The sequence below is a fragment of the Diadema setosum genome, chromosome 7 (genome assembly GCF_964275005.1).
Source record: "Diadema setosum chromosome 7, eeDiaSeto1, whole genome shotgun sequence".
NCBI classification, from domain to species: domain Eukaryota; kingdom Metazoa; phylum Echinodermata; class Echinoidea; order Diadematoida; family Diadematidae; genus Diadema; species Diadema setosum.
In genome coordinates, this window is record NC_092691.1 from 40419178 (window position 1) to 40446447 (window position 27270).

General features: G+C 37.0%; 1 protein-coding gene across 1 annotated transcript in view; it reads left to right on the forward strand.

The window, feature by feature from the left end:
- LOC140230804 (death-associated protein kinase 1-like) overlaps positions 1 to 27270 on the forward strand; it is a 160829-nt gene that overhangs the window by 13559 nt on the left and 120000 nt on the right. The window contains exons 2-3 of the mRNA XM_072310944.1: positions 7591 to 7812; positions 14141 to 14279. Of these exons, the coding sequence (XP_072167045.1) occupies positions 7591 to 7812; positions 14141 to 14279 (361 nt within the window). The remainder of the gene's footprint in view (positions 1 to 7590; positions 7813 to 14140; positions 14280 to 27270) is intronic.

The following is a 27270-nucleotide window of genomic DNA, read 5'->3' on the forward strand; positions in this document are numbered from 1 at the left end:
CATTTTAGTATGGATATCAAACAAATGAAATCAATTATAATTCCTCAAATTTCTTGTCTGAAAAAATACTGCTTCTGCCTAAACAAGGTCAGACGAATTCTGTCATCACCAGGTTAAAATCAGCTGTAGAGGATCACATCCTTTAATATTTCTTTTTTCTCAAAATGAATGGTGTTTATAATTGTTTATAATTGTCTGGCATGTTGGGCTAAATACAAAGGAAATGTGGTTGTTTGATCCCACTTGTACAGTGTATGTGCCAGGCTGAACACAAAGAAGACACAAAGGGACTTTTTTTTGTTATTTATTTGCGAGATGTGGTTTCCATCTCGTTCCCAGGTTTAATTTGAGTTCATCAGTTTTGGTCCATTTGCCATAGACAATCTAGCTCAGAGTTGAACCCAAGCTGCAAGGCGAATGCAGTTCATCAAAAGGTTGTCTGAATGTTTCATGGTGCCATGTAGGCCTGCCCGTATTTATGGAACTGATACCCCTTTTATACACAAAGTTGGCACAGAAGAGCTCCTGAAGTGCTTCAACTTCAATACTCATTTCAACTCCAAGTTTGTTCATATACAGCATGGAGAGTCCATGGAGCTACTAAAGTACAATGTATCTGCATAGAGAGTTACTACCTGCCCAGACCACACACATAAAGTGGCTGAGAGAGGCATACTGATAATTTCTTTCAAAAGGCAGGGAATTCTAACTTACAGCTGTATAGTACACAAATATTATGCTTCGTACCACTTCTGGAGCACTCTACAGTAAGTGTTGGTATCCAGTTTTTAATACTGTACAGAGTTTACAGCCTTCAGGGGTGCTCCTGAACATACATGTAGCCTCAAGAGGGGTATATACATGTAACTGTACAGCTTTTCAGGACCCGATTGTCTGTTCATACAGAGTTTAGAGGGTGCTCCTGGAGCTCTCTAAATGCCAGGGGTGTGAGGAGTTTGACCCTAGAGTAGTTAAAATACTTGAAACCATCTCTAGCAATAATATTTTATAGAGCCATTACTGTTTGTATTGTATTCGTAAGGCTTGCTTTGTGTCAAACAGTTATAGAATCAAGAGTCACTGCTTACCATTAAGCCGCTGTTTATGTGATAAAATGCAATCCTGCCACTTGACTCCCCTCCCTTCAGTTGTTGCATACTTCACATGGGAATCATTGCATGTGGTGCACTACACTTCCGGATTTCATCAACAAATGTAGCATGTTGTTCGCTACCGATGCGCCTAATAGATGATACACCGTAAGCACTGTGTGAACGCACCATACGTCATAGAACTATGACAATGTGAACATCACTGGTGTCAAGTCAGAAGGAGAGACAGAGATTGGAATTCAGGGAACAAGCTGGAATTGCAAGATCATCCTCATGAAACCAGAGATATACCTCAGCTATCTTGTTCATGTCGTGAGTCAGACTACATTGTACACCCTGTGGCACTCACATTCATTCTGTTCTCCATCTCTTGTGAGTAGAACACCTGCTTGTGCCTTTAGAAGACACCTGTATAGATAATTCTGCACCTTCTTGACATCTGTGGACAAGATGCCAGGATTACGTCAAATGTTGAGATTAAATGCAAGCAGGCTGAAGTTTACTCAGTTCAGCTCTTACATGCTCATATGGTAGACCAAATTCATCCATGGGTAGACTGACTATATGTAACTCTTACCTGCAATGGAGTCCAAATCAATATCAAATATGAAGTTGTTGTTAAAATTGCACAAAATTTTGAATCAAGAGGATTGTTCAATTGTATGACGTCAAGATTTCAGTGACCAAGTGTACAAGTATATATACGCTGCACATGTGAAACTTTCTCTACACACAACAGCTGCATGGTATTTATGTAGGAAGTTATAACAGCTTGTGAGGTGTGTGGGTTTTCAATGAGATACTAATGACCATACCAAGTATATAGTGTGCTATCTACTGCTGATGTTGAAGTATAAGTGGGGACGTTTTGACTTCATGCTGAGACAGTAAGTAGGGACATTTTGGCTTCATGTTGAGATAGTGTCATGAAACTAAAAGCCCAAAAGGTACTCATCAAGGAACTGAGTCCAGTCCTCAGATTGGTTAGGCTACTCACAGTTGGCATGTTTGTGCTGACTTTTAATCTCTCAAAAATAAATATTACAATATACTTTGTCAGGAAGGATTTGTGAAATGTTTTGATATAATGCTGAACGAGACTTAAACTTCTTAGCTTTCCTCCAAATTGAGAAATGGGTAAAAATAGATCTAGAGAAAAAGAGAATAGAACAATTTTACAATTAAAAGCGATCCCTTTCTTGTCCAAACATTTGTTATTTCCTGTCAAGACTTTTATGAATGTGTGCATATTTTACTGTCTTTCTTTGAGCAAAAGAGATAAGATACAATGATATGGCGGTGTATAACTGGGCTTTATAGACTTGAGGTTGAAAGAAACTGGTGAAAAGATACTTCTTTTCAAATCATTGTTTGAATTATCACAGTGTGCTTCGTGTGTATCAACAGCTTGTGTTCATTCATTTGTGGTAGCCAGGTGATGATTGTAATGAGCTGGAAATATTCTGATGCAGTCCAGAAAACTAGGTTAATCTTCAGAGAAGATATGAATTTTGAGATTTCTCGGTCGATTAGTGATGCCTGGTCACAAAGGCAATTTGGCAGGCTATGGTCAGATTACAAGTGAGGGCGCAGTGACAGTAAGACCCCCCTCCGGCATAGACTCACATTCTTAACCTCTTTAGTATCAAAGAAAAAAATCTGTTCAAAGATTAGATGTGATTATATTGCCTTTGTTGTAAGAGGGTATGAATGGATGCAGCTGGGTTGCAGTAAGTACCGGTACACTTTTTGTACCCCAAGTCTTAACGTGCTTTCTTACCCGTGACAGTTTGGTTAAATGTGAGGCAGATCTACCTCACTGACAAGTGCTGGAGTGTGCAGAGCTCCACAATGAGCTAGGATCGAGATGGTGCGTCTGATATCGATTGCCAATTTCTGCACCCTTCAGGAAGGGATGGGGAGGTAATATAATCTCGCTCCTTTGTGCTGGCGCACTTTGCTTCTAGCCGTCATCACATAGTCTGACTTCTCAGACATTTCTTCCTTGAGGGAAAAACCCTGATGGTCTTGAACTAAGGCTAGTTACATAGTGAAAGTTGCATGATATAGATGCTGTTCTCACTAGAATGGTTAAGTTTTCCACAAAGAAAGTATCCTCTGCTGCAGTATTCAATCTTTCTATTATCAAATAGAATCTCCGATCTTTGAAGGTCATTTCAAACTGCGTTCTTGTGTGGTGTCCCCTTTCAATCGGTCTCTGCAAGTTTGTGAAGAATGAGCAATTTGCTCGCGAGCTATGGCTCACGGTAGCAGAATGCAGTAAGTGCAAGCCTGGAGATATATGTGTCCGTTGAATAATTGTGGAGAAAAACGTAGACACAATGTTGCAAATATCATGATCATCAGCCTTTCACAACAAACCTGAGGACAAACAGAGCCACTGGACTGAATAGACTGTAGGGTCTGTGTGTCAGTGGATATATTATGAAAGAAAATATATGACCGTGCATCACAAAACAAACATACATTGTAAAGTCGCACTCCTTGATTTCACGTAAGGACTCAAAAAAGGTGAAACGGGTCAACCAAGTCAATATTTAGTTTTTCATATTTTGTTAAAGAGCTATCCTACTACATTATTCTTTAGTTTGGGATCATAAAATGAGTGGGAAAGTGCATTTTCAGGAGTTTTTCTACAACCCTTTTTTTTTTTGTAGAATAGTGAGATCAGGTACATTATGTCTTAGAGGCCCCTTTTCATTTCTTGATAACCCTTTGCACAGTCTTCACTTTGATAACTTTTGACTGATAACTTTTGAAGGGATAATGCTACTGCTTTGAAAGTTGGCATTAATCATGGACAGAATGTGTTAATAGAACATGCTCAATTTCAATTTAATCTGATAATCCCTTCATTGTTGGTGCTCCAGTGGTTTACATCCTAGTTTTTTTTTCCCATTCATTGCACAGCTAGCACGGTTTGATAAAGATTAAGCGCTTGAATAGACACTGTACTTCAGAGCCTCTTTTCTCGGATCACACTTTTCCAGAGTGTGCGCTTTCTTTCCAATATTTAGATAGGTTAGGAGAGTTCATTTGAATTGAGTTATACATCATTTTAAAGCTTAGAGTCTGCGTTTTCAGAATCTGCTGCTAACTCAAAATCCATGTGTGGCGACTTTTTGTTTGTTTTGTGATGCAGAGTCACATATGGTACATCGTAGCACACAAGGAAAGCAGTCTTGTCACAGTGCAGTGAAACAAAGCCAATATTGCAGGGATTTTTGTTATGTGGGGGGGGGGGGGGAGGTGGACATTAAATTGGACAAATATTGAAAATGGTAGGCACCCTATATGCTTTGAAAGTGAGTGCTGTTTGTATCAATAGAGATGTGGCTATGTGACTGATGCATGGTACTTGCATGGTTAGTGGAAATTTATGCTTTAGATGTGGTTTAGTCCAACATTCTCTGTTTGATGGTTTGATTCTGCCGAGGAATATCTGAACATAAGGTACATCCTAGATGAACAAAGACCAAAGACTTTCAGATTCATTCTGTGAGTACAGACTTCATGTTGAGCACTTTGTGTGTAGAACTAAAAGAAGAGGCTGATCATGTCATTTGATCAAATTTAGTAAGTTCTCTACAGGGTATCTACGATAGATGGCGATAATATGATAGTGGTCATAACTCATTTATCATTACATTCATAATCATATGTCATGTAAGTTTTGTGTCCTTTAGCTATCTAAAGTTTAAATGATGTGCCATATGATGTAATCACTCCTTCTGAATGAATCTATTCAAGAGTTCAGAGAATTGAAGTTAATCCTCAGTGTTTGAGCTTTTTAAACCACTATCCAATCTTATTGCAGAACAGCTTTCATCATGAGGTGTCATTCCAAAGAACAAAGCAAAACAATGCAATGCTCATATTCATAAAAAGAAGAACATTTAGAGCCTATTTTTCAATTGCCATGTTTAAACCTACATATATTATTAACCCATACCTTACCTGTTGTTTTATGGGATTTCCTGTGGTTCATGCAAATGTAAGCAAACACTGATTTACAGGATGATCCATAGCAGAAATAGCTTGGACTATGCTATCTGTTTAGAGCTTATTATAGCCTGTGAACTCTGAACTGACATCCCACAGTCCTTTGCCTTTCTTCCTGTCACTGTTATTTGGATTGGTATTCACTTTTGAGGTTTATGTCTAAAAGAGTAGGTCGACATCTATGTGAGATCGAACACTGCCGTATGCGTACATACTTTACTGCAGTCCCATCCGTAGGGTTTATGAGTCAGACCGCTCAAGTCCAAAACATCAGTTTTCATTCAATATTTCTTCATATTTGTTAGCATTATACCCTATGAGTTATATACCATATTAAGCTTACATTATGAAGATTTTACAATTGATAATTTTCCTGTATAAAGACTGGTTTTTTTTTTCTTAGTGGTTTTGTTTGAATAACTGATATGATTATTCATAAATGTATGTAATTAAACCATACATATTTATGTCATATAATGTCATGTAATTCATCATATGATGCTGATTTACATGTACATCATAAAGACCATTACTTTCTGCACCATTACTTTCTCTTTCAATAATATTCCATAGTTTTCTTCTCAAGTGTTGGTGACATCACCTTGAATTTTGAGACAGCACAGCTAAGTGAATGTGCATGAAATAGCCTCCGGCACCAACAGTTTTCATATAAAAACTGCATTATGCCATCGGCGGATATGGGCTAAGCACTTGCATTGACTTCATTTCTGTCACATAATACTCTATTCTTAATTGCATATCATAAGAAGGAGCAGAATTTATCTACAATGTACTCACTCTGACTAATGATTTGAAGGTGAAAATTTGATTACTTTTATAGGAAGTGTTGTAAATACTCAAATTCAACCCGATAGACATGAGTGTCCCATTAATTTGTTCATCATTGTGCAAAGACTAACACAGCATTGTCATGTAGAAATTATAGTACAGTTCAACCTCGATTATCCGGCCTCTTTTTATCCGGAAATCTCTATTATCCGGACGAGTTCACGCAGTAAAAGACTTTTTTCTTTTTTTTTATCCAAAAATTGAGGAAAAACAGTGACTTTCATGGATCTATTTCACTTATTTCATAAGATGTGCATGATAGGTTTCTCAATATCTAATGAGGTGAAACATGGTATGATTTTCACATAAAGATATACTTTATTTTTGTGAAGAAGGGACTACAATTTTACGCAGGCTAGCATAGATTACACCACTGTTGTGGGGTACGCTGCATGTACCTGCCTAGCTGCCAGTGCACTGGGACGGCAGCTTGGACGGCAGCTATATGCATTAACACTGTGTCTCCCACATCTGGCCAATTCGCTTATCCGGATGATCGCCGGTCCCGACATGGCCAGATAATCGAGGTCGAACTATATTGTAATTTGAGTGTCATCCCCTCCTCCTGTGATATTGACCCAATAAATGCACACACACACACACACATGTATGCACACACCCTTTGCCTGATGTTTGATTTCCCCTATTAACAGGTGCAGCTGTTGAAGTGCTAATTAAGATCTACATTTGAGGCTGTGCATGATTTGCTCTGTGATGAAGAACAGGTTAGAAGCAAATCAATACAGTCTGAAAATGCTTCTGCCCCAGCTTAGCAGGCACTGATACAGGTGTCAAAGTGATTTTGCAAATTTAGGCTGTATGATGAGCACTGTAGATTAGAAATGATAAGGGTTGTGTAATGATTGAGGCAACCCATTCCTCCAGATTACTCAGTGTATATATATATATATGATAGATAAATGTAGATCTACAGAATGGCTTGGTGCCCCATGATGTCTGAGCTTTACGTTCACACGCATTTCCCATAGACCCCTGCTCGAGTATACTTGGGACTTGTCCTCAACGGGTTAACCTGTTGAAGACTAGTCCTGAATCCTGAGCAGGTGTCTGCGAGAAATGTGTGAAAAGCAAAATCAGTTGATCTTCAATGGGATACCATCATAGTCAGAATTGTGACAGGAATACTGGTGAAAGAACTTTAATATAGTGCAAGAAAGCACAGAAGCAATAACTTTTTAATTCATTTTCCCCGTACTTCTTGCTGCACTGTTAATAGACTATCGATAAAATATGTTAGCTCTCACTTTCCAACCCCTTTAGTAACTGGATAATGAGTAACTGAATAATGATGCTAGCTTACATCCATAATGATTTGGTTCACTTTGTGTGTGAGAGTTAATTAAATGTTATGTTTTTAATTCTGAGAGTTTCATTTGACTCCTCGGCATATTTTTAGTTTCTACTTGAGTGAAGTGGCAGAAAGCACTCAAGCATTGATGGACAGGTTTAGCATCTGGTTGTTAGACAGGAATGATATAGATGTGATACAGACATTTTGTTCACTTTAAGTTCCTTCTGTCAGTTTTCCATGGACATCTAAATTAATATGTGGTATTCTCCTTGTTTTCCCTGTCCTCCCATCCAGTGGTCAGTTCTCTGAGGTTAAGCGTGTGACGGAGAAGTCGACCGGCAGGGATTTTGCTGGAAAGTTTGTCCGCAAGCGGCGTACAGCGGCCAGTAGGCGCGGGGTAAAGCGTGAGGACATCGTTAGGGAAGTCAACATCCTGAAGGAGCTGTCACATGATAATATCATCTCGCTCCATGATGCCTTCGAGACGCAAAAGGATGTGGTGCTAATTCTGGAACTGTAAGTGGATTGTGCCGTGACTATTTTTGAATTTAATTGAATCTATATTTTAATGATGTTCTACCTCAGTCTTTGCTTTCATTTGCTGTTTCTATATACTGCACTTAGAACTGTATTGTCTATTTATATTACTTGTTGTTCAAGTAATTTTGTTATGATTGCATCATTTGTTGACTTTTATGTTGCTCTGTGACAAGAAAAGTGTGGGATTTATGCCACTCATAGCCATAATCTCAAATTTCCCTTACAGTGTGAACAGACAGATTAAGGATGGTACATATATTGTATGTGCATGTATATAGAGAGTTAATTCGAATATTGCATTACATTGTATTTAAAAATGTTTTACTCTTTTAAGTGTAAGTACATATACATGTACCTAAGTGCTTGTGTTCCTTGATTTGAAAGGCATTCTGTTATAGACAAATTTTTAAATATCCTCTGATTAGTTTTAAAGATATCATGATCCCTCTTCTTGCCAGATGATGGGGGCAGAGGGGTCATGCCATAGAAACTGGCTAATTATTACTCAGAATGATGATTCATACATTTTAAGGCACACTGTGGTACAAACTCTTGTAACACTGAAAAATGTTGGGGAATCTCACACTATAGATATCCTCATAAACAGTAGATATGTAGATAAGTATATAAAAATGCATTCAAGCACATCTTAGCTGAATAAGACTGACTCTTTCTGTTTGAAACAATTAAAAATTGCAGTAAACATTAGGCAGAAAATCTGTTAAACATGGCTTTTATACCTTTTGGAAAGCTTAATTTTACTATAATGCTCGCCTTACAGCAAAAAAAAAGCAGCCTCTTTTCATAAAATTCTGAGATGATTGGTTTGCAATCAGAATTTGTATTGTCCTAAAGGCAACTTTAAATTAATTGATTGAAAGAGGGTTACAGAAAACACACACTCTTTGGTTGCTATTTTAATGTAAAGTAGTTTGATGTTAAGTTTGATATTCATTATCACATCACTTCCTGTTTTGCCTGTCAAGCAGATATTTTCAGGTATGAATTTCTTCAATTTGTCTCCCTCTGAATACATGTAATATCCTTCTTTCAAGCAGAAATGCCTTGTAGACTAACTATTTGAAATTCACTAAAGAAAGCAAAAAGAAGTAAGGCATTTAAAGTATTCCTGGTTTATTTGTGAAGCTACTTAGGCTAATTATAGCCCTCTGCATGAAGCATTAACATAGCATGTTGGTGCATGACTTGTTATAATACTACTCATGTTCATGGAATCGTTGCATGTGTTCATAAAAGCTGCGAGAAATGAAGCACCATTATGTTAATGTCTCAGAAATGGCGCTAATGGTTTTCCTCTGGCACGCGTCTGCACCAGGCTACAGACTTTGTTAAGTGTCATTAGTCAGGACAAATGGATTAGCGTTATGGTGATTGACAGGAAGCTTGCAGACATTTTATACTCAGATGCTTTTGCAAATACTTGTATAGTATGTAGATGCAGCATTAATTACAATCATTCCCTGGATTTACTGAAACTATCTCTACCCACATTTTTAGGATTGCCTGCTTCTCCAATATGAGTATTTGATTTTAAATGTAGCCACTCTGCCAAAAGTTTTGTCTTCAGTTTGAATAGACCTGCTTAGTAAATTATCATGATACTCTTTTTTAGGCATTGGCAACAGAGGTTGTCTTTCACAACCAAAAGTCATTGTCCAGAGCTTTTCTACAAGAGCAACAAGAACTTTATGCAAAGTTGAATATACATGTAAAGACCTTGTTGGATGTTCAAGCAACCTAACTGAATAGCTCATTTAAATTTTTCAGGAAGGAAAAATATCTCCAAAATGTCCCAACATTATGACTTCCAGCCATCACAAAATGTAACTGGTAATCATGCCATTAAAGTTGTAGGCCTATACTTTACACATGTCTCCTTTAAACCAAACAAATGACAAACTTCATGATTTACCAACTCATTTCCTTCTAAAGGGATCATAGTTTTGTTGCTACCAGTTACCAAGGAACAAGTTAGAGGATTAGGCAATTGCATAATCAGGGTAGGAGGTCAGTAGTCAAACAAAAAGTTAAATTTGGATACAGTGATGCAATTTACAATGGAATCATCAAAAGATTGGAGCAGTTCTAATCTGTCAGCCCTCTTTCCAATCTCCATGGTATTTCCTGTGAAAGACACTGTGTGATGTGTAAGAAAAATAGATTCTAAAAGATATTTGAATGTGTTTGCAGACATAATGTATGGTGCAGCAGTAGTCTACTTTACAACTGAATGCACAATGTAATGTTTGGTTATCTTTTGGTTTTATGTTATGAGTCAACAACTTCAACTGATCTAAGCTTTGATAGTTCACAAGTTGATGGGGCGGGGGTGTTTGTGTTTTTAAAAGCATCTATATGCCATCAGACCAGCAATCAATACAGGTGAGTATCATTTCAAAAGTTGATGTTTATGCAATGTAGCCTCCATGTTTGTATTTAAGACTCTAGTTCCCGGAAACAGCGCTATTTGATATCATTGAATACATCTGCCTTGTTCCTGCCACACTACCCTTAAGAAATGAATAGGAATAATCTTTCCTGTAAAAATGAAAAGGCCTGCTGTACAGTATGTTTTGTTGTAACCTTGGTGTTATTGTGTTGTATATATGCAGGGTATGCATAGCAAGACAAAAGCATACAGTGTAGGTAAACCAAGTGTACCAGTAGATCCTGACTACAAGGATTGAATACCCAATGACTGGTCATATCAGATAACCTGTGGTCAGCATGCTTGTAATACATTTTTTTTTTTTTTTTGTTTCCTGTGACACAGCTCAGGCAGAAACATCCAAACAGGAAGCTATGGATATTAACAGTGTAATGAATAATTTCAGGATTTTTGTTCCATACGGAAGTGTTACAGAGAGTGAATGGCAATGTCCTGGAAGTGTCACTGTTGTCATTGGTAGTTGAGTTGCCATAAGGGTGATGAACTTATACATATGTAATGTACTATAATGTGACCTGCCACAACAAAAAGGATGCAAAAGTCGCTGACGGCTGAGTGGAGAAAATTGAGTTTGAAGTCAGATCATCAAAATCGGTCAAAAACCATCAAATTTCTATTGTTGGCATAGTGTTGTAGTCTAATGTTTCATCTATCTTCTGCCAAAAATTGGAAGCTAAATGATCTAAGGAATGGTAAGAAATTCATATTTTTCTGGGCCATGATTTTCTGACTTTCAATGGAACAGAAATGTGTCCGAAGATTTGGATTTAGCGCTGTAGATAGACTCTGCCCCTAGCAATGAGGGAGTGATCTTATTGGTCAGTGTGTGGCATCCTGGTTACTGACTAGTCGTGCGTAGACCTCTGGCGCTAAGCTTGAAAGTACATGGTGGAGGTTGCTATGAGCGGGCCTTCTATTGTCAAGAGGTGAAAACAGTCTTACCTCCCCATGATCACAATTGCGCTGGAAAGGCGGTTTTCTCGAAACGCTTATTTCCTAGACCACTCAACATGGTCTCATAAAATCATCAATATCTCCTCAACCGAGTACTTTTATGAGTCCATGATATGTGTGAAATCAAAGCAGAAGAGTAAGGGAATAATGTCATGTCATTTTTAGAAAATCAATCTCCCTTGACGTTCAGATCCTTTTGTTGTAGTGGGTCATATACAATTGTATGAATTAAGATTACAATTGTAGCTGTGTACTGTAGATGTCCAACATTTCATGGGTATGTTTTGCAACTCAGGACATGTAAGTTGGTGTCTCTGGTGGTTGATTTCGTGATCAGGAATGCGAGGATCGTACTGTTTGCATGTGCCTTGCATTATATGCCCACGCAATCACACAACTTATGTGCACATGGTAAGCTGGGTACCCTCTGTGTGCAGTGCCTGTTGTCTGACTACATGTACTGTAACATAAACTGTGCATACATTGCTCTCCTACTTGGTACTTGTTTATATGCGTAAACTGAGGATGATACATTGGCAGATTGTTGAATTCGCTATAATTGTTTTAATTTTTTTTTTTTGCTAAATTTGTGAACAATGAAAACCCCACCAAAATACATGTTTATAGTGTGAAATCTATGTATGTACAGTATGTTGCTTTACAATATATGTCAAAATGTTTAATGATATTTGAATAAGGTATAATATGGACATAAATAGTACACCTCTTTTTCAGTAGTATGAAGACTTCTCAGTTACTACAGTACAGTAGCTGATTTTTGCATCAAAGAGGTACGACGCACCTTGCTTTGGTTGGAATGATATCCGGCTGTGATCAGTAGATATTTCCTCTTTTGTGGTGTGCTACACGGGGAGTGTTGCCTGTGGACCAGGAGTGACAGGAATTTGGCTGGGAGCAAACTGGAAAGAAAAACAAGCCCAGACTAATTCAAGCATGTGCATGGAATTACTATATGGCTAGACACATATTTTGTTTTCCCTCCTGCTTTGACCTTTCAGCGCAATCTGATATTGTCATGAATGACATCTTCATCTTCAGAATTGAATTCAATCAATCTCTGATTTATATCAAGGTTTGGGTTTAAACTCATTCTGATTGCAGAGGCCATCTCTCCCATACCACTACATGTATTAAAGACAAAGGCTGTGTTCAAAGCTTTGTTCTGAGAGGCAAATACTGTCACAAGTTGTTGAGTTCAAGTTGACTTGTATTCACAACAACAAGAACACTGTGAAATATTCCACATGTTCATTTTAGTACACAGATCCAATATAAGAACAAAATTAGATTGATATGGGGAAATAGAGATCGAGACAGATACATGTAGACATAATGAGAAATGGACAGAGAAAGACAAGAAAGTGAGATAGATAGAGATAGTAGACGACAGCAAGATGAGCAGAGAGATAAAAAGAAAGAGATAGGGAGAGATGTTTTGTATACACAAGTAAGGGAGACAATGAAACAGCAGTCTGATATTGTAATGCAGGTTTATAAATGCACAGTATTTCATTCTGAGTTTATTGTCAAGAGAGAGATTTGAAAAAAAAAAAAAAAAAATCTCTGCAAGTATTGGAGTGAACTGGTGAAAACTGCCAGCTCTAAAAGGGGTTACTGTCAAATGCCTTGTACTTGTTGCCATTTTTCTCTCTTTCATTTAATTCTGAATGTCAAACATGGAAAAGTGGGATAGGTACAGGCAGCAGCAATGCCCAAGAGGGCATCTACACTTGGTCTCCAAGCTGTGGTGGTGCTGGCTGCCACCATTAGGTTTGGAGAGAATTGGCGCCATTAAATGGATGGTTGGTTTGAGGGTTATGTTAAGGTCGCTTTAATACTCAGACATGCATGGGTAAGCATCGACAGAAAATTGTAGCAGATTTTGCCCATGCCAACTCAAGTGGCGGAGGACTCGGGGCAGACGTCATGAAATTTGAGTCCCTGCTCAGATGGGAATGGTGCGTGATTCTTCTTTTCACACATATGCATCACTGCCAGTTGTACTGAAAGTTTTCCAAGAAATTCAGTCAAAGGTTAACAGTCTGTATGTGCAGTCATATTCTTTGTCATCGGGACAGTTTGGTACAATGTACACTGCCAGATATTGTGTATACTATGTGAAATTTGCAAACACAGTAAACAGTGGAATATAATTCCTTGATGGCTGTCCAATGGGTTACATTATGTGACAAGTAAACTTACCTCATCATGCATGTCCTAGGGAAATTTTGCTGCAGAAATTATAATTTCTCATGTATTGATGGATAGATATGCGTGATGGGCAGATTGAAACAGTATGTGGATGAGAACATAATGGTGATAGACCGTTGTAGATAGAAAGAGACATTCTATTATGTCTCACATGCCTGATCAAGAAAATGTTCAGCCTGTATGGTAATTGAAAACTCTTGTGCCTTATCAAACAAAACCAAAAACCAAAAGACAAAACACACACATATTTCACATATTTAAATGCATATATGTCCACCTTTTGCTGTTTGATGGCAAAAATTGATATCTGAGATACATCTATTTGTGTGTGATTTAAATAACACACAAATAGATGTACAGTCTGTATCTCAGATGTATCAATTTTTACAAAATATCCTGTCATACATGTTCTGTGTCCATATTTTTCTTTACTGTTTATTTTTAAGTGGTCATTCTATATTGTTGTATATTTTTTTGATAAAGAATGATGAATGTAAATGTCCAGTCAGTGATTACCTAATATGTTACTTGATCATTACAGTGTATTGGGCAAGTGGGACATCATTTCTAAGGTGCCAAGCACCCTTTCTGTCTCTGCACATTAACTCATTAACTTACCAGCACTCTTCTCATCCATCTTGTTGCCAGGGTAACGGGAGGAGAGCTGTTCCACTACCTGGCAGAGGCAGACCATGTCAGCGAGGAGGTGGCCGCTCAGTTCATCAAGAAGATTCTGGATGGATTAAAACACATGCATGACAGGAACATCTGCCATTTGGACCTCAAGGTTAGCGTGTAGGACCAAATCCTTTTAAAGTCCAATTCATCAGCACTCCATGACTTTCAAATTTCAACTTTTCCATACCGTTCTTGTAGTACAGTACAGTGGACTCTCATTACGATGTATAACGAAGTCCTCGGGACTGGCAATTTTCTTTTGTTATAATGAAATTCATTACAACCAAATAAATAAACAATAAAAATAAAAACACATAGAGTTGATAATGTTTGGGGCCTGAATTTTTACTTCATTGTAACAGGAATTTTGTTATAATTGTGTTGGTAACAATGGGAGTGCACTGTACAATACATTCTACTATTGAACTATGATATCAATCTTGAATATGTACAAAGTACATCAGTCACTTTAGATCATGATGTACTTTTGAATGAGGGTGTATCATTTTGTATTAAATGCAGGTGAAATGTCCAGTGCTATTGTATTTTAATTTCAATATCAAAGCCATAGATCGGAGTTAAAGATGTTAAATGAAAATGCCTGAATTTGGAGATGTCTAAAGGCAAGGAAATGCAATGTTATTTTTTTGCATTATTTGCTCTGTGAACATGTACACATTTTCATTTCTTTTAAAAAGAATTCATGATGAAATGAAATCAAAACATGATTATAAACACAAACAGACTTCCAAGAACAATTTATCATATGCCTTGCATCCAATTGAATATACACACTGTACTATTTCTACTTGTGGAGTGTGAAAAGGGCAATCAAATGTAATTTCCGTTTTGCACTGAATGACAGATTGCACAAATACACAGCAACCAATGATGGGAATATGAGCAGTGGTGCTATTATTCTAAATCAAACACAAAACAGTGAAATGTTGGAGCCCAACAAATATTTGCCCGTGCGGCAAATCAGCGCCAACTCGATTGATACAACAGTCGACCAAACCAAACAGCTGGACAGACGTCTGATTCAAGACACAATACTGTCAACAATGGGCAGAGGGAGAAACGGGTGTTGATTAAAAGGATAAACGCTGGGTGTGAGGAAAGTGGAAAAGCTAAACAAAACCTGCAATTTTGGGGAGTTGAGTCAATATTTGATATTTCATGGCGCATTGAAGCCTAGCTCCCATCATGCATTTAGCAGGGCGTGAAATTGGAGCTTTTATTGGGTACTGATGACTTCGGCAATTTTGCTAATTGAGTAGAATGGGAGGTATTTTCACTGCAAAATGGGACTTTTTTGACAGTGGATGGGTGCTGTTAATATCCAAACAAGGTCATCAATCATTGGTATAATTCATGATAGCCATGAGCCTAGAAATCATACGATTACTGGTTTTGTTTTGATCTTGTGAAAACACCTATCAGATGCCTCATTTCTGACGAGAAATGAACAGTTTCCTGCCACAAACTAATTTCCTCTTACATGTATGGCTGTTTGGGAATAAACAGATTCTGAGGTATACACCCTTCACAAAACCAATCATTACCCTTGCATGTTTTGTTGCTAATATACAGTTCAAGCACACATTTCACAGATTGGACGCGATTTGTTATAAAAGAATGCAACAACAAGCAGAGGATGTGCCAGTATTGATTGTTAGCAGGTAATACAACAGATTTTAAGTAAAAGCATGAGCCATTACGTGTGCAGTTCCGTTATCACTGTGTGATCGGAAGTGATGAAAGATGTTTAATGGGAAGTGATATGATTTGTTGCATTGGCAAAAACAGCATTCAATGCTTCTAAAATGTGCTAATCTATGATGCATGTCATGTGGCACACTACATGTTTGTGGGACCAGAAAAGGGACCGAGATTTATAGTTTATACATGTACAATGTACCTATAACCTTTAGGGACAAAAAGTTTATGGGCAATGTATGAACTTTTATTACTGTAAATGGTACATTATGATTGGGATGCCAATGTAATGATTGCAAAGGAGATTGAGTTTGACTTATGAAAGATTCATTGTTTTTGGTTACCAAGGAAAGAATTAAATTTCTATACTGACATATAAAGCAAGCTTGCAAGCATACATTGTAGGTCAGGCAGTAAAGTCTCATCTGATTCTAAAGGGTTAGGTAATAAAGACAGAATAATTTGCCTTCATAGGGCATGACTGATATTCATTGAATCTGAGTTTGCCTTCTTTAACTGGCTATATAATATGCTGCAAGCTGAGCTGTGTAATTACTATGTTCTAATTTTATCCACCCCCCCCCCCAAACCAGGGAATTTATATGCAATCAAAAATGTGATTTTTCTCATCCTGTGGATGTTTTGTGAAAGTTTTTAAAGGGATGCTACACCTCAACTTTCTGTTAAACAAAACCCTGAACAAAATTACATTATGAAACTCTGTTTTGCTTTGTTTAAATTAGTTATTTTTTTTCTATTTAAATCCTCTTGTCTTTCGTTCAATTTTTGGCATTGATTTATAAGTGTTCACTGGTAAATGCTGAGTCATGGGACTCTCCTCTGGATTGAGTACAGAGGCATGGGGGTACAATCACTATTGTTCGTAAACTTAATTCCCTGACATTTCCATGCATCCTCTTTACTTCCAGAAGTGCAATAGCAAACAAACTTTGAGAATCATTGTACAGGTGGATCCCCAGGTGTAGCTGGTAATGCCAGAAACCAAACTTGTTTCAATTTGAAATCTAGCAATGTAAATAGGCATTGGGAAAGAGGGGAAATCCCACACCTGATACATGTACCTGTACAGAGATAAGGAACCTGTATTCATAACTTTACTATGTGTTTTCATTCCATCTAGTATTGAGGCACAACACACTGTCCGTTGGATGGGACATAAAACAGAGGTCCTGTGTGTGAGAGAGTCACAACTTATGCATGTAAAAAATTCTAGAACATTCATTTATGACAAATAGCAGGGTGCATAAACCTGGTGAAGTAGTTCCCCTTATTATTACATCCAACTGGACCCCATGGAAGACCAGCTAAAGCAGAGCTCTGAACATGGGCTATCTGACCATCTTCTCAGATGGAAAGTGAAACAAACAAACAAACAAACAAACAAATAAACAAACTATGTTGTGACTATGTTGTGATTATCAAGCACTTTATAACTGTTTTCCACCCATCAAGAAATATGAAATACTTGTATATGGAGCAGATGAAGAAAGGAAAGAATATTTTATATATTGGATATGTGGTAATTGTATAGTGATCTGGAACACTGTGGGAAGTCTCTGTAGAATGGTCAATTTACAAAGACTGAACCCTATTCTGAGCTGGCTTTCATACCCCTTCTGCTGTGTCATTGTTTCTGTTTTCATTTCTACTCACTGACCTCCCTCTTTTTTAATGGCTATTTCACAAGCCCTGCCATGTACAATATGTAATACCAGATACAGTAGATGTATTCATTCAGTGATGGTCAATATCACTGATTGTCCGTCAGTTAAAAGCAGCCAGTTAAAGGTTGTTTAATATGCATAAATTGACATTGCATTCCATTGTATGGCAAGTGACAGTGATATGAGTGCTGCAACTCTAATATTGTGGAAAATGCAAGATGGTTGATCAAGCTGAGTTTCAAGAGAGAAAAACCAAAATGGAATGATAGCTAAATGGATTTGGTCTAGAGAGATTCCAATGTGAGGCCCAGTTTGACAATATGGATAATATGAAAATATAATGTGATGTAGACATACAATGTATAAAAAGACAACACGAAATGCAAATCATTGAAAAAAAAAAAGGAAAAAAAAAAAGATACATATCAAAACAATTACTAACCATGCTACATACTGACAAGAAATGCCATAATTCTCTGTAGAGTGCAATGACCCTTCATAGGCAGGAGGATGTTACATTCAAACAGATTTGTTAAAATTTGAAAATACTGTCTCACATAGAAACAATGAATGTTGTCAGACTTACAAAATAACTTATTTGTAATCATAAATTTTAGCTTTCTTTACTGCTAATTATGATGGCTCTGGGTAAAAAATCAGAATCAAACTGTGAAAATGGAGTCGCATTTTCCCAAATCACACTCCTGAAATCTTGTTTGGTCAATGATTGTTTTTTTTTTTTTTTTTTTTTTAAGTTTTGCTCAATTGTGGATGGGCAACTGCAGTTGAAAGATTTGACCTCCAAAATGTATTGAATGAGTAGAACTTTGCTTGGATTGCATTCATTCCACCATGTTGCATAGATTCATTCAAGAGATGTGAATAGAGTATTTTGATTTATACAGACCATGGAGTTTGTGACATACACTTGTATTTGCTGAGTGAAATGTTCTGTGCAGTAGTGGTTGCCAAGGAAACTTGTTTCATTATATGGACAACTTTAATAGCTGTCAGTATATTAAAATAGAAAGGCCTGTCAAAAATGTAAATACAAGAACTCTTTCTTAATCTACAGTAAAGCCCCACAATGTCATTCTTGCCTGCACCATGATTGAGGCTGGGATGACACTACTTCCATTCACTAAATCATATCCGTGTTTTAAACACAGATGTCAACTTCGCTTCTGCGGTGATAACAAAACTGCTAACTATCCATTCATCACCATAACCCTGTCAGAGGAAAAATTCTTGGCTGATGAATTGACTCCCTCCAAATCTGCAATAATCCACCGTGTTACTTACAGCTTGATTTGCTGTTTTGTTTTCTTTTTAGAGCTACAATATCATGAGCCCAGTGCAGTTTTCCAGCCACATTTAAAGCTTGATAATGACAATGAAAGGTTTCTTCAGATACTTGTTTATAAACAAGCACATTCATGGCTGAATCACATAATCGTGAATCATGTGTGTGCAGAGTTGGATGTTGTTTACCGGTATGTCATCTCTGTTTAAGACAATTAACTGTTCTTCTGTGAGTGATCTTGCACAGAGTTTATGGGGACTTAACTTGAATGGTACAATGTATGCACTACAATGTATTTTACTGCAATTTTAGTTTGGCAAGTGGCTGGCGGTATAAATAATTCAGATGGCATCAATCAACCCTGTGTTTGGAAAGTTGACAACTGGAATTCATTGCAGAACTTGACATGTTGGTGTTCTGGATGTGCTCGTAAATTTCCAGGGAGAAATGATTGTTGATTGCATGCAGTATTATGTACCCTTGCATTAAAGAAAGATTAATCAGCTGGAAGAAGGGGAAACAACATGTGGTGCTGTAGACAATTTAAAAGAATGCATGAGGATGACAACACCCCCTCTCCCCCCCCCCCCCCAAAAAAAAAAACAAAAAAACAAAACAAAACAAAACAAACAAACATATAATATACTTACAAAAACCACCACCAAACAACATCAACAGCAAACAAACAGACAAACAATCAACAATTATATCATGTGATGTTAGCTCTTCCAAATAATGTTTATGTTTTATGTCACGTATGATACAGGCTATATATTCATGTATATATATATATATATATATATATATATATATATATATATAATTTTTTTTTTTTTGGGGGGGGGAAGGGGCTTGTTACACCGATACTTTTCATACACTAACTTCAAATGAAGCTGCTATGTGATGACTGTTGCTTTACACCAGACTTTTTTTCTGCATTTCTTATTTCTGCAGTCTTGAAATATCCATCTCCAGACAAAAAAAATCATTGCTCTAAATTAGTACAAAATGGATTTTGCCTTATTGTCAGCAGCCTCATTCCTATTGACTCCAATTTCCTCAGTAGTCGTTCAACTGAATATCGACACTGTACACCAAAACGACAGCCTAGTAATACATAGCCCAAATCAGTCCAAACTCGTTGTGTGGATAGATTCTTTCATTTCTGCATATGGCAAATATTTGGACATCATCCAGAATCACCTAGTAGTAGCGATGAATCATACATCAGTACAGGTTAAGTGACCTTGACTACCGGGTACAGTGTACCAGGCGTTTTGATTGTTGGCGGAGTAAATAGTTACATCTGCATCCAGTGTTGGTAATGTGATTTCATAGGACTTGTAGAGTGGAAATGTGAAGCTTGTGATGCTAGATGAAGAACCAATGTATGTAGAGTTTTATCTGTAATTGAATTTGATAATAAAGAAGCCCATTGTCAAATTTAAATCACTCCAGTTACAAACAAGAAAGAAAAAATAAATTTGTGCACGTTATGATGACATAAATTACATTTCCTTTGTAAGCTTTGTAGCTTATTAATCTGTCAGAGTAATGGAAAATTCATCTTAACGATACTAATTTTCTTGGAGATACTATGAACTCCTGCCCTTGAAACTGACTCTAGCTTTAGTCTGTTTCATAATTGTGTTAGTCCACCGAAAACTTGCTGTACTGCATGCCGATAATGTGATTAATTTGAAAGCTATCCTGCTACCGAAATATAAATCATATATCAGCTAACTGATGGGTATTCTGCCGTTGTGCATCATGCATTATTTGTACCCAGTATATGGATGATTCATGCCCATGACGTGTACTTGGTGGATGAAAAGCAATTTTAGAAAAAGGTCATCCACCCTACCATCTCAATGCTGTTCCACAGAGCTGTAGGGTCACAACATATGTGACCACCCGGCTCAAAACCCACAAAAAGTAGGCAAAAATGAATGTTTACTTTTCTACATAATAAGAAGCTCTAAGCTTTAAAATGATCTATAACTTGTTAAGATTTGACCATCCTAATGCATTTAAAAAGTGATTGAAATAAGAGAGAGTTAGGAAGTGCAGTTTCATAGAAAAGGAAGAATAGTGGATTTAAAGATATGGTCACTCAGGCGTACTGTGCAGAAGTATTAGTGAAAATCAAGGAGAGCCTGTCCGAAAAAATATGGAGTAGAGAAACTGGTAATATCTCGATTTTGGTTTTGTTTTAAGGTGCCATATTTTGACAGAAGGTACATGTAATGTGTGATGTAGAGAAGAGACTATTTTCCCAAGCAAAACAAGCTTTAGAAATTTGAGTCGGTCAACCCAAATTACCATTTTGGTCCATTACAGAGAATCACATACTGTGACCTTTTGTGGGTTTGAGTCGAGAAGTCACATACAATGTACAAACATGTAAAGTCTAATGGCGTGATCAAGGTTTGGATGACAACAGGTTTATAATGGGATTTATGATACCTTTACTCCTGCATAGATGTGCCGGTAGACAGAAATATGTTGTATACCCAAACGTAAAAACAGCACACTGTTTTTAAAGTATGTTTACTGTAAAATGTTTACCAAGTCGATTTTGACCCGACATCTACATGTATGAGCATAGGATTGCAAGGTACCGTACATATCACATTACCATGGTACTATGTAAAGGTAAATTGTACTATGCAGAGATGAAAAATAACAACACAACAAAACAGCCCTGAAACTGAATACCAGTTCAAACTTAGGGAAGCGAGTACATGTGCGTGATAAAAGAATGTGTATTAGATTATGATTAAGAGTATGTCTCCCCCCCCCCCCCCAAATTGAATTAAATTCAAAAAATTCAATTACTGGAAAGGATATTGTTTTTGTTTGATATGATCATGATGATAATAAAAATAGTAATACTGATAATCAGAGCCGTTACAATGATTTTCTATTTCTATTATTGTTTTTCTTATTACTGTTGCTGTTGCTGTATCAGTTTGCATTGTTTCTGGCTGGTTACAATTCTAGGAATCTGAACAAATTTGTGGTGGTTTTATGAATAAATGGATATTTAGTAATGTTTATGAAGAATTTGTGACACTTTGTATGTCCGTGTTTCTTTTTTTTTTTGCGAATTGAATTCACTGGTAATGCCCTGTAAGTCAAAGATCAGGAAGTTATTAGTTGGTAATGTGCCTACATAGGAAGGCGATTGTACTTCGAGTAGGAAATGCTACTTGTACTTGGATCCACTTCTCAAAATGGCTGCCATATATTATGATCCCCGCTAACCGCAGCAGAATCCGGATCCAATCTCTTCTTATCGGGGCTCGATTTCACTGGAATTTTCGGTCCAGTACATATCCGTGAGTCGAAAGGTGAAGATTGCTGTGGTCCGAATCAGGCAAATTGTGCAAATCCCGAGGTTTGGAATGTTTACCATGAACAAACAAATCAGACACTAGAAGAATTTGCTAATCTGTTGATTACTTAGTGTAGACAACCCCCCCCCCCCCCAGTGAAATGTTAACAATAACAAAACAAAGCAAGAGTAAATGAATAACATTGAGAAAAAATTTATAAACAGACAAACTGATGAAAACAGGATTTTCAGTCTTTTCACTACACACTATTAATTCAAGTTTTTTTTCATGGACTTTGGACCGAGGAATTTAGTCACTGAAGCTTTGTTATAAAACATGCCACATACATAGACCTATGTCTTCAATTGAAAGAGAAAAATGTGTCTATTAAAAATTTTTATCATAATTTCTAACATTTTTTGTGTGTGTACAAATACATAAAACAGTCACAATTACATGTAATGCTTCTGTGATCCTATCATAATCATTAGTCTGTTTACTTTGCACCAGTTAGAGTATTTTTGTTTGGTAAATCACTGTACATTTTGCATTATGTTTTACTCTTCAGTTGCGGATCCAGGGGGAGCGCACCGGGTGCTCGCCCTCTCTACTTTCTGTTAAAACAAAAGAAATAAAAAGAAAAAAATGGGGGAGAGGTGCGTTGCATTATGTTTTAGTCTTCAGTTGCGGATCCAGGGGGAGCGCACCGGGTGCTCGCCCTCTTTACTTTCTGTTAAAACAAAAGAAATAAAAAGAAAAAAATGGGGGAGGGGTGCGTGCAACCCCTTTAATTTTGTAAAGGTGCCCCCTCTTTACAGAATTCCTCGATTCGCCCCTGCTCTTGGATAATGTCTGAAAGGGGATGGCTAGTAACTGATAAGTGGGAATCAGTGGGAATGCTGAGGGATGATTGTTTCAGTCCTTGTGGGATTCATTTAAGAGTACATTATATATCTACTGTTGTGTGAAAATTATTTGCTTCAGAACGGTCTCATATTGAAGTAATGTGCAGATTGATGCCCGTCACTGACCAGGCACGCTAACCTGGAAACATTAAACTGTACATTACTTGAATATGAGACCATTCTGAAGCAAATAATTTTCACACAACAGTAGATATATAATGTACTCTTAAATAAATGAATCCCACAAGGATTGGAACAATAATCCCTCAGCATTTCCACCGATTCCCACTGGTCGGTTACTAGCCATCCCCTTTAAAGATGTAAAGCAATGTTCAGTCAGCATGTTCAAGACACCGTTGATGTGCATGTTGGACTGCGTGTTTCCTATGCACAGCATGTCGGACCAGTAGAAAACAGGTCACAGTTTGACTTTGCACAGCCAGTTGTGACTCATGAATGTATGTCCAGTGTTTCTCAATCTGTTTACTTTTCTCCAGTATTAGAGTTTTACCGAGATTCAAACCACACGTTCTACAACCTTACAGAGATATGACAAGAGAGGGGAGAGGGGTGAAGGGGTTACATCAAAGACTGAAATATTGCAGTTTGTTATCCACAAGACACTGGAAATGAAATATGTAAAGAATATAGGGAGAATGAAGCCAACAAAAAAAAAATGAAATGAGAGTTTATCCAGAGAAATGAAGAAAAATCCTCATAGTGCCAACACAAATAGTGAGTTCAAAAACTACAAAAATAATCATAATCTTTCTTACTAAATTATAGCGGCTCCAGAATGCATGTGTGGCAAGGTATGCAATTTGTCAAACAAGATCAGAATTAGAACTTCAATCGAGGCACATTAGACTAAAAATCGGCACCGATGCAGCGTGATTAAAAATGAATGATCACATTTGATGTGTGTTCCCTTTGGAAGGGGTCACTGGGATTCCAGCAAGAAACTCTGCAGTCATTTATCCCTCTTTCCTGGGAGGTGTCCAAAGAAATGATATGAAACAGGAAGTTGTTTTCCATTAGTGGAAGTACTCAGGAGACTCATCAGTCAACATAATCACATTATTAATTCAGTTGCCATGACGACAAGTCTGTATTGTGCACATGATATAGATGTAAGTTGGTGACCTGCTAATTATACCACTTTTGAGTACCAGAGTCACTGATCATGCCTTTTGAATGGAGTTTTTCATTTGGAAGCATTTTGCAGTCAAGTAATCTTATTTTGACATGAAAATGTATATTTGAGACCCCTGTCATATTTTGTTTTTCATCACATGCTAAATTATGAATGACAATGTTCTCAGAAAACTTTTGTAGTTTAGTGCAATTTACAATTATTTGTGGAGGTGAGAAACTAACCTATTAAAAAAAAATGATTTGTGTTCTGCTCATTTAGGGTATAAACAGTAATTTCAGCTCTGGAACTTGTGCAAAAAAGATTTATACAGTTGTGTATAAGGCAAGATTACATTTTTGCAAATTAGATGAAATGAAGAGCTCGTTTGTTTGCAAAAACCGATAAGTCCATATTTGCCAAATGGAGATATTTGCGATTAAAGGTCAAGAAAAATAAAGAGAATGATAAGAAATTTTTTGCTTATTTAGACCATAACTTCAAAAATGTACCTTTCGTAATATATACGATGTAGTGACCGATATATCATTTAAAAGGTATTGTTTTGTACTTCATGACAGAGACCGTACTTCAAAATCTTCCAAAATGGACTTATTGGTTTTTGCGAACAAACTCTTCACTGAAATGTTGACATCATGACCTCACAACACTCCCCACTGGATTGCTACTTTATAGGGATGGAATGGGCATTCAGACTTAAAATTTTTGTGAAATGCATGTAATTAGAAAACACGTATATGAAATATTACAAATCATACAATTCTAAGAGGAATTAAAAGTTTATTTGATGAAAATCGGCTTTGAAATGGCTGAGATATCCAGAAACAAAGTAAAACAAAGTGGTTGTAATAAAAGGTGGAATAGATACATTGCATAATGTCAAAGATAATTTCATAGGAAGTCTTTATGATCAGAAGAACGCACATCACCTGAGACGTGCTGCCTTGATGCTTGATAAACAGTAGTCTGGGCTCCGTCCCCTTTTCCTTGGTGCGACCAAGAGAGGGCGCAAATTTTCTGATTGCGATAATCGAGAAACTGCGCGCCCAACGAAAAAGGGTCCGGGAAGAAAGTTTCAGTTCCGATCGGATTTTGACCGAACGCGATAAATCATTCGCTCTGACAGGTCCCGCCCACCGAGTATGGTAGTAGTCTGTTCAGCCAGTCTCAGTAAATGGAATTCGCATCTATCTGATTTCGTATGTGATCTATATTAATGACATGTAGATCCATATAGGTCACAAATTGGTTTCAGAGTATTCAATTCTTCTGAAGAAAAGATACAGTACCTTTTTCTTCATAGTAGGCCTAATACGAACACATAATGCTGAATTTACTGCTGAAATTGGATTAGACTAGTCATCGACTGTTCTGGGTATTACACAGTTCAGTACCTTTCTCCCAACACCCTGCAGATCTGTCCTTGGTCTCACCGTGGGCGGATGGAGTACTGCATGCATGCATTGCATTTATGTACATTACTCTCTAAAAAAGATCGAGTGAAAACATTCACTCTTAAAAGAGTGAATACAAAAAAGAGTGAATTTAGAGTTAAATTGGAGTGAATTTTGAGTGAAAATGTTCATTTTCACTCATTTTGGAGTGACCTCAGGGATCACTCGAAGATTTTAGAGTGATCCCTGAGGTCACTCTAATACGAGTGAAAATGAACATTTTCACTCAAAATTCACTCCAATTTAACTCTAAATTCACTCTTTTTTGTATTCACTCTTTTAAGAGTGAATGTTTTCACTCGATCTTTTTTAGAGAGTACCCAGTATAAGTGTTTAGTTTGGCCATGGAGCTAAAAACGAATGGCGATCTACGATCGTTTATCTCTAGTGATTTCTCTCCAATGTTTTTTTTTTTTTCAACTTTGTACAAAAAATAGGGCCCAACAGTAGCCATGACTGCTCGTATCATAATTAGAAATGTTCTTGATTTTGCGATCTTGTTTGTGCAACAGGATTTTGTAAGAGAGAGGTATTTCAGTCGGCTGCACTGTGTCCGAGTGAATCCATAAACACTTTGAAAATCGAGGCACTGATTCTAAATATCAAATTGATATTATATGCAAATTGACTGGGTATACTACGACTGCAGTCGATTGTATGTTGTACTTGTGGGTCATGCCCACAAGATGAAGCCTTGAACTTCTGGAATCCCTTTTTTTTTTTAGCCAAGTATAAACGTAAAGTAGGTTTACAATTGGATTTCTATTAGCTATGTCTGGAGAACTATTCACAACACAACCACAATACTATCAGCATAGGGCCTAAATACCACGCAATTTCAAATAAAAACATCCACAAATCTTTCTGAGTGTGGCTCTGACGATGAAATTACTAGTAATAAGTGATTTCATCGATGAAAAGCCATCAAAGCTTTATGTCTTATGAAATATAACAGGTTAGAATACAAAAACACGCTTTGATTACGCGAGCATACAAAGGTTTACCGCGTTGAGCCTCACAAGGAATAGTATTTTATCAGTTTTGATTAAAAAAAAATAAGCTGGTATTTTCTTCAGACCTAATTTACTAAAGGAAGATAAAGATATCACATGTTTGATGGAGAATTTACGTGGCAAACCTTATACACGCTATGTATCCAAAAATTGAATAGGCATTGTTTTCCCGAAGGTTCGTTAATCTGAAAATAAGAGAAACTTTATTATTTTGAAGGTTTGATAGCTCCCCCCCAAAAAAAAAAACAAAACAAAACAAAACAAAACAAGCAAACATCAAACAAACAAACAAACAAATGAAACAAGGTTCGTAAATCCATAAATGGAAAAATTGCATACTTTTAAACTAACATTCGGAATTACTAACCAATATCGTTTTAAATTAACGAACCTTCGGTATTGCAAACTTTTTTTTTTTAGTTTTCTTTTAGGGGCTATACAAACGAACATTCGGAAGACCAATCCTTTAGTATTTTAAACGAACCTTATTTCGTTTTGGATTACCGAACCATCGTAATAATAAACCCTGA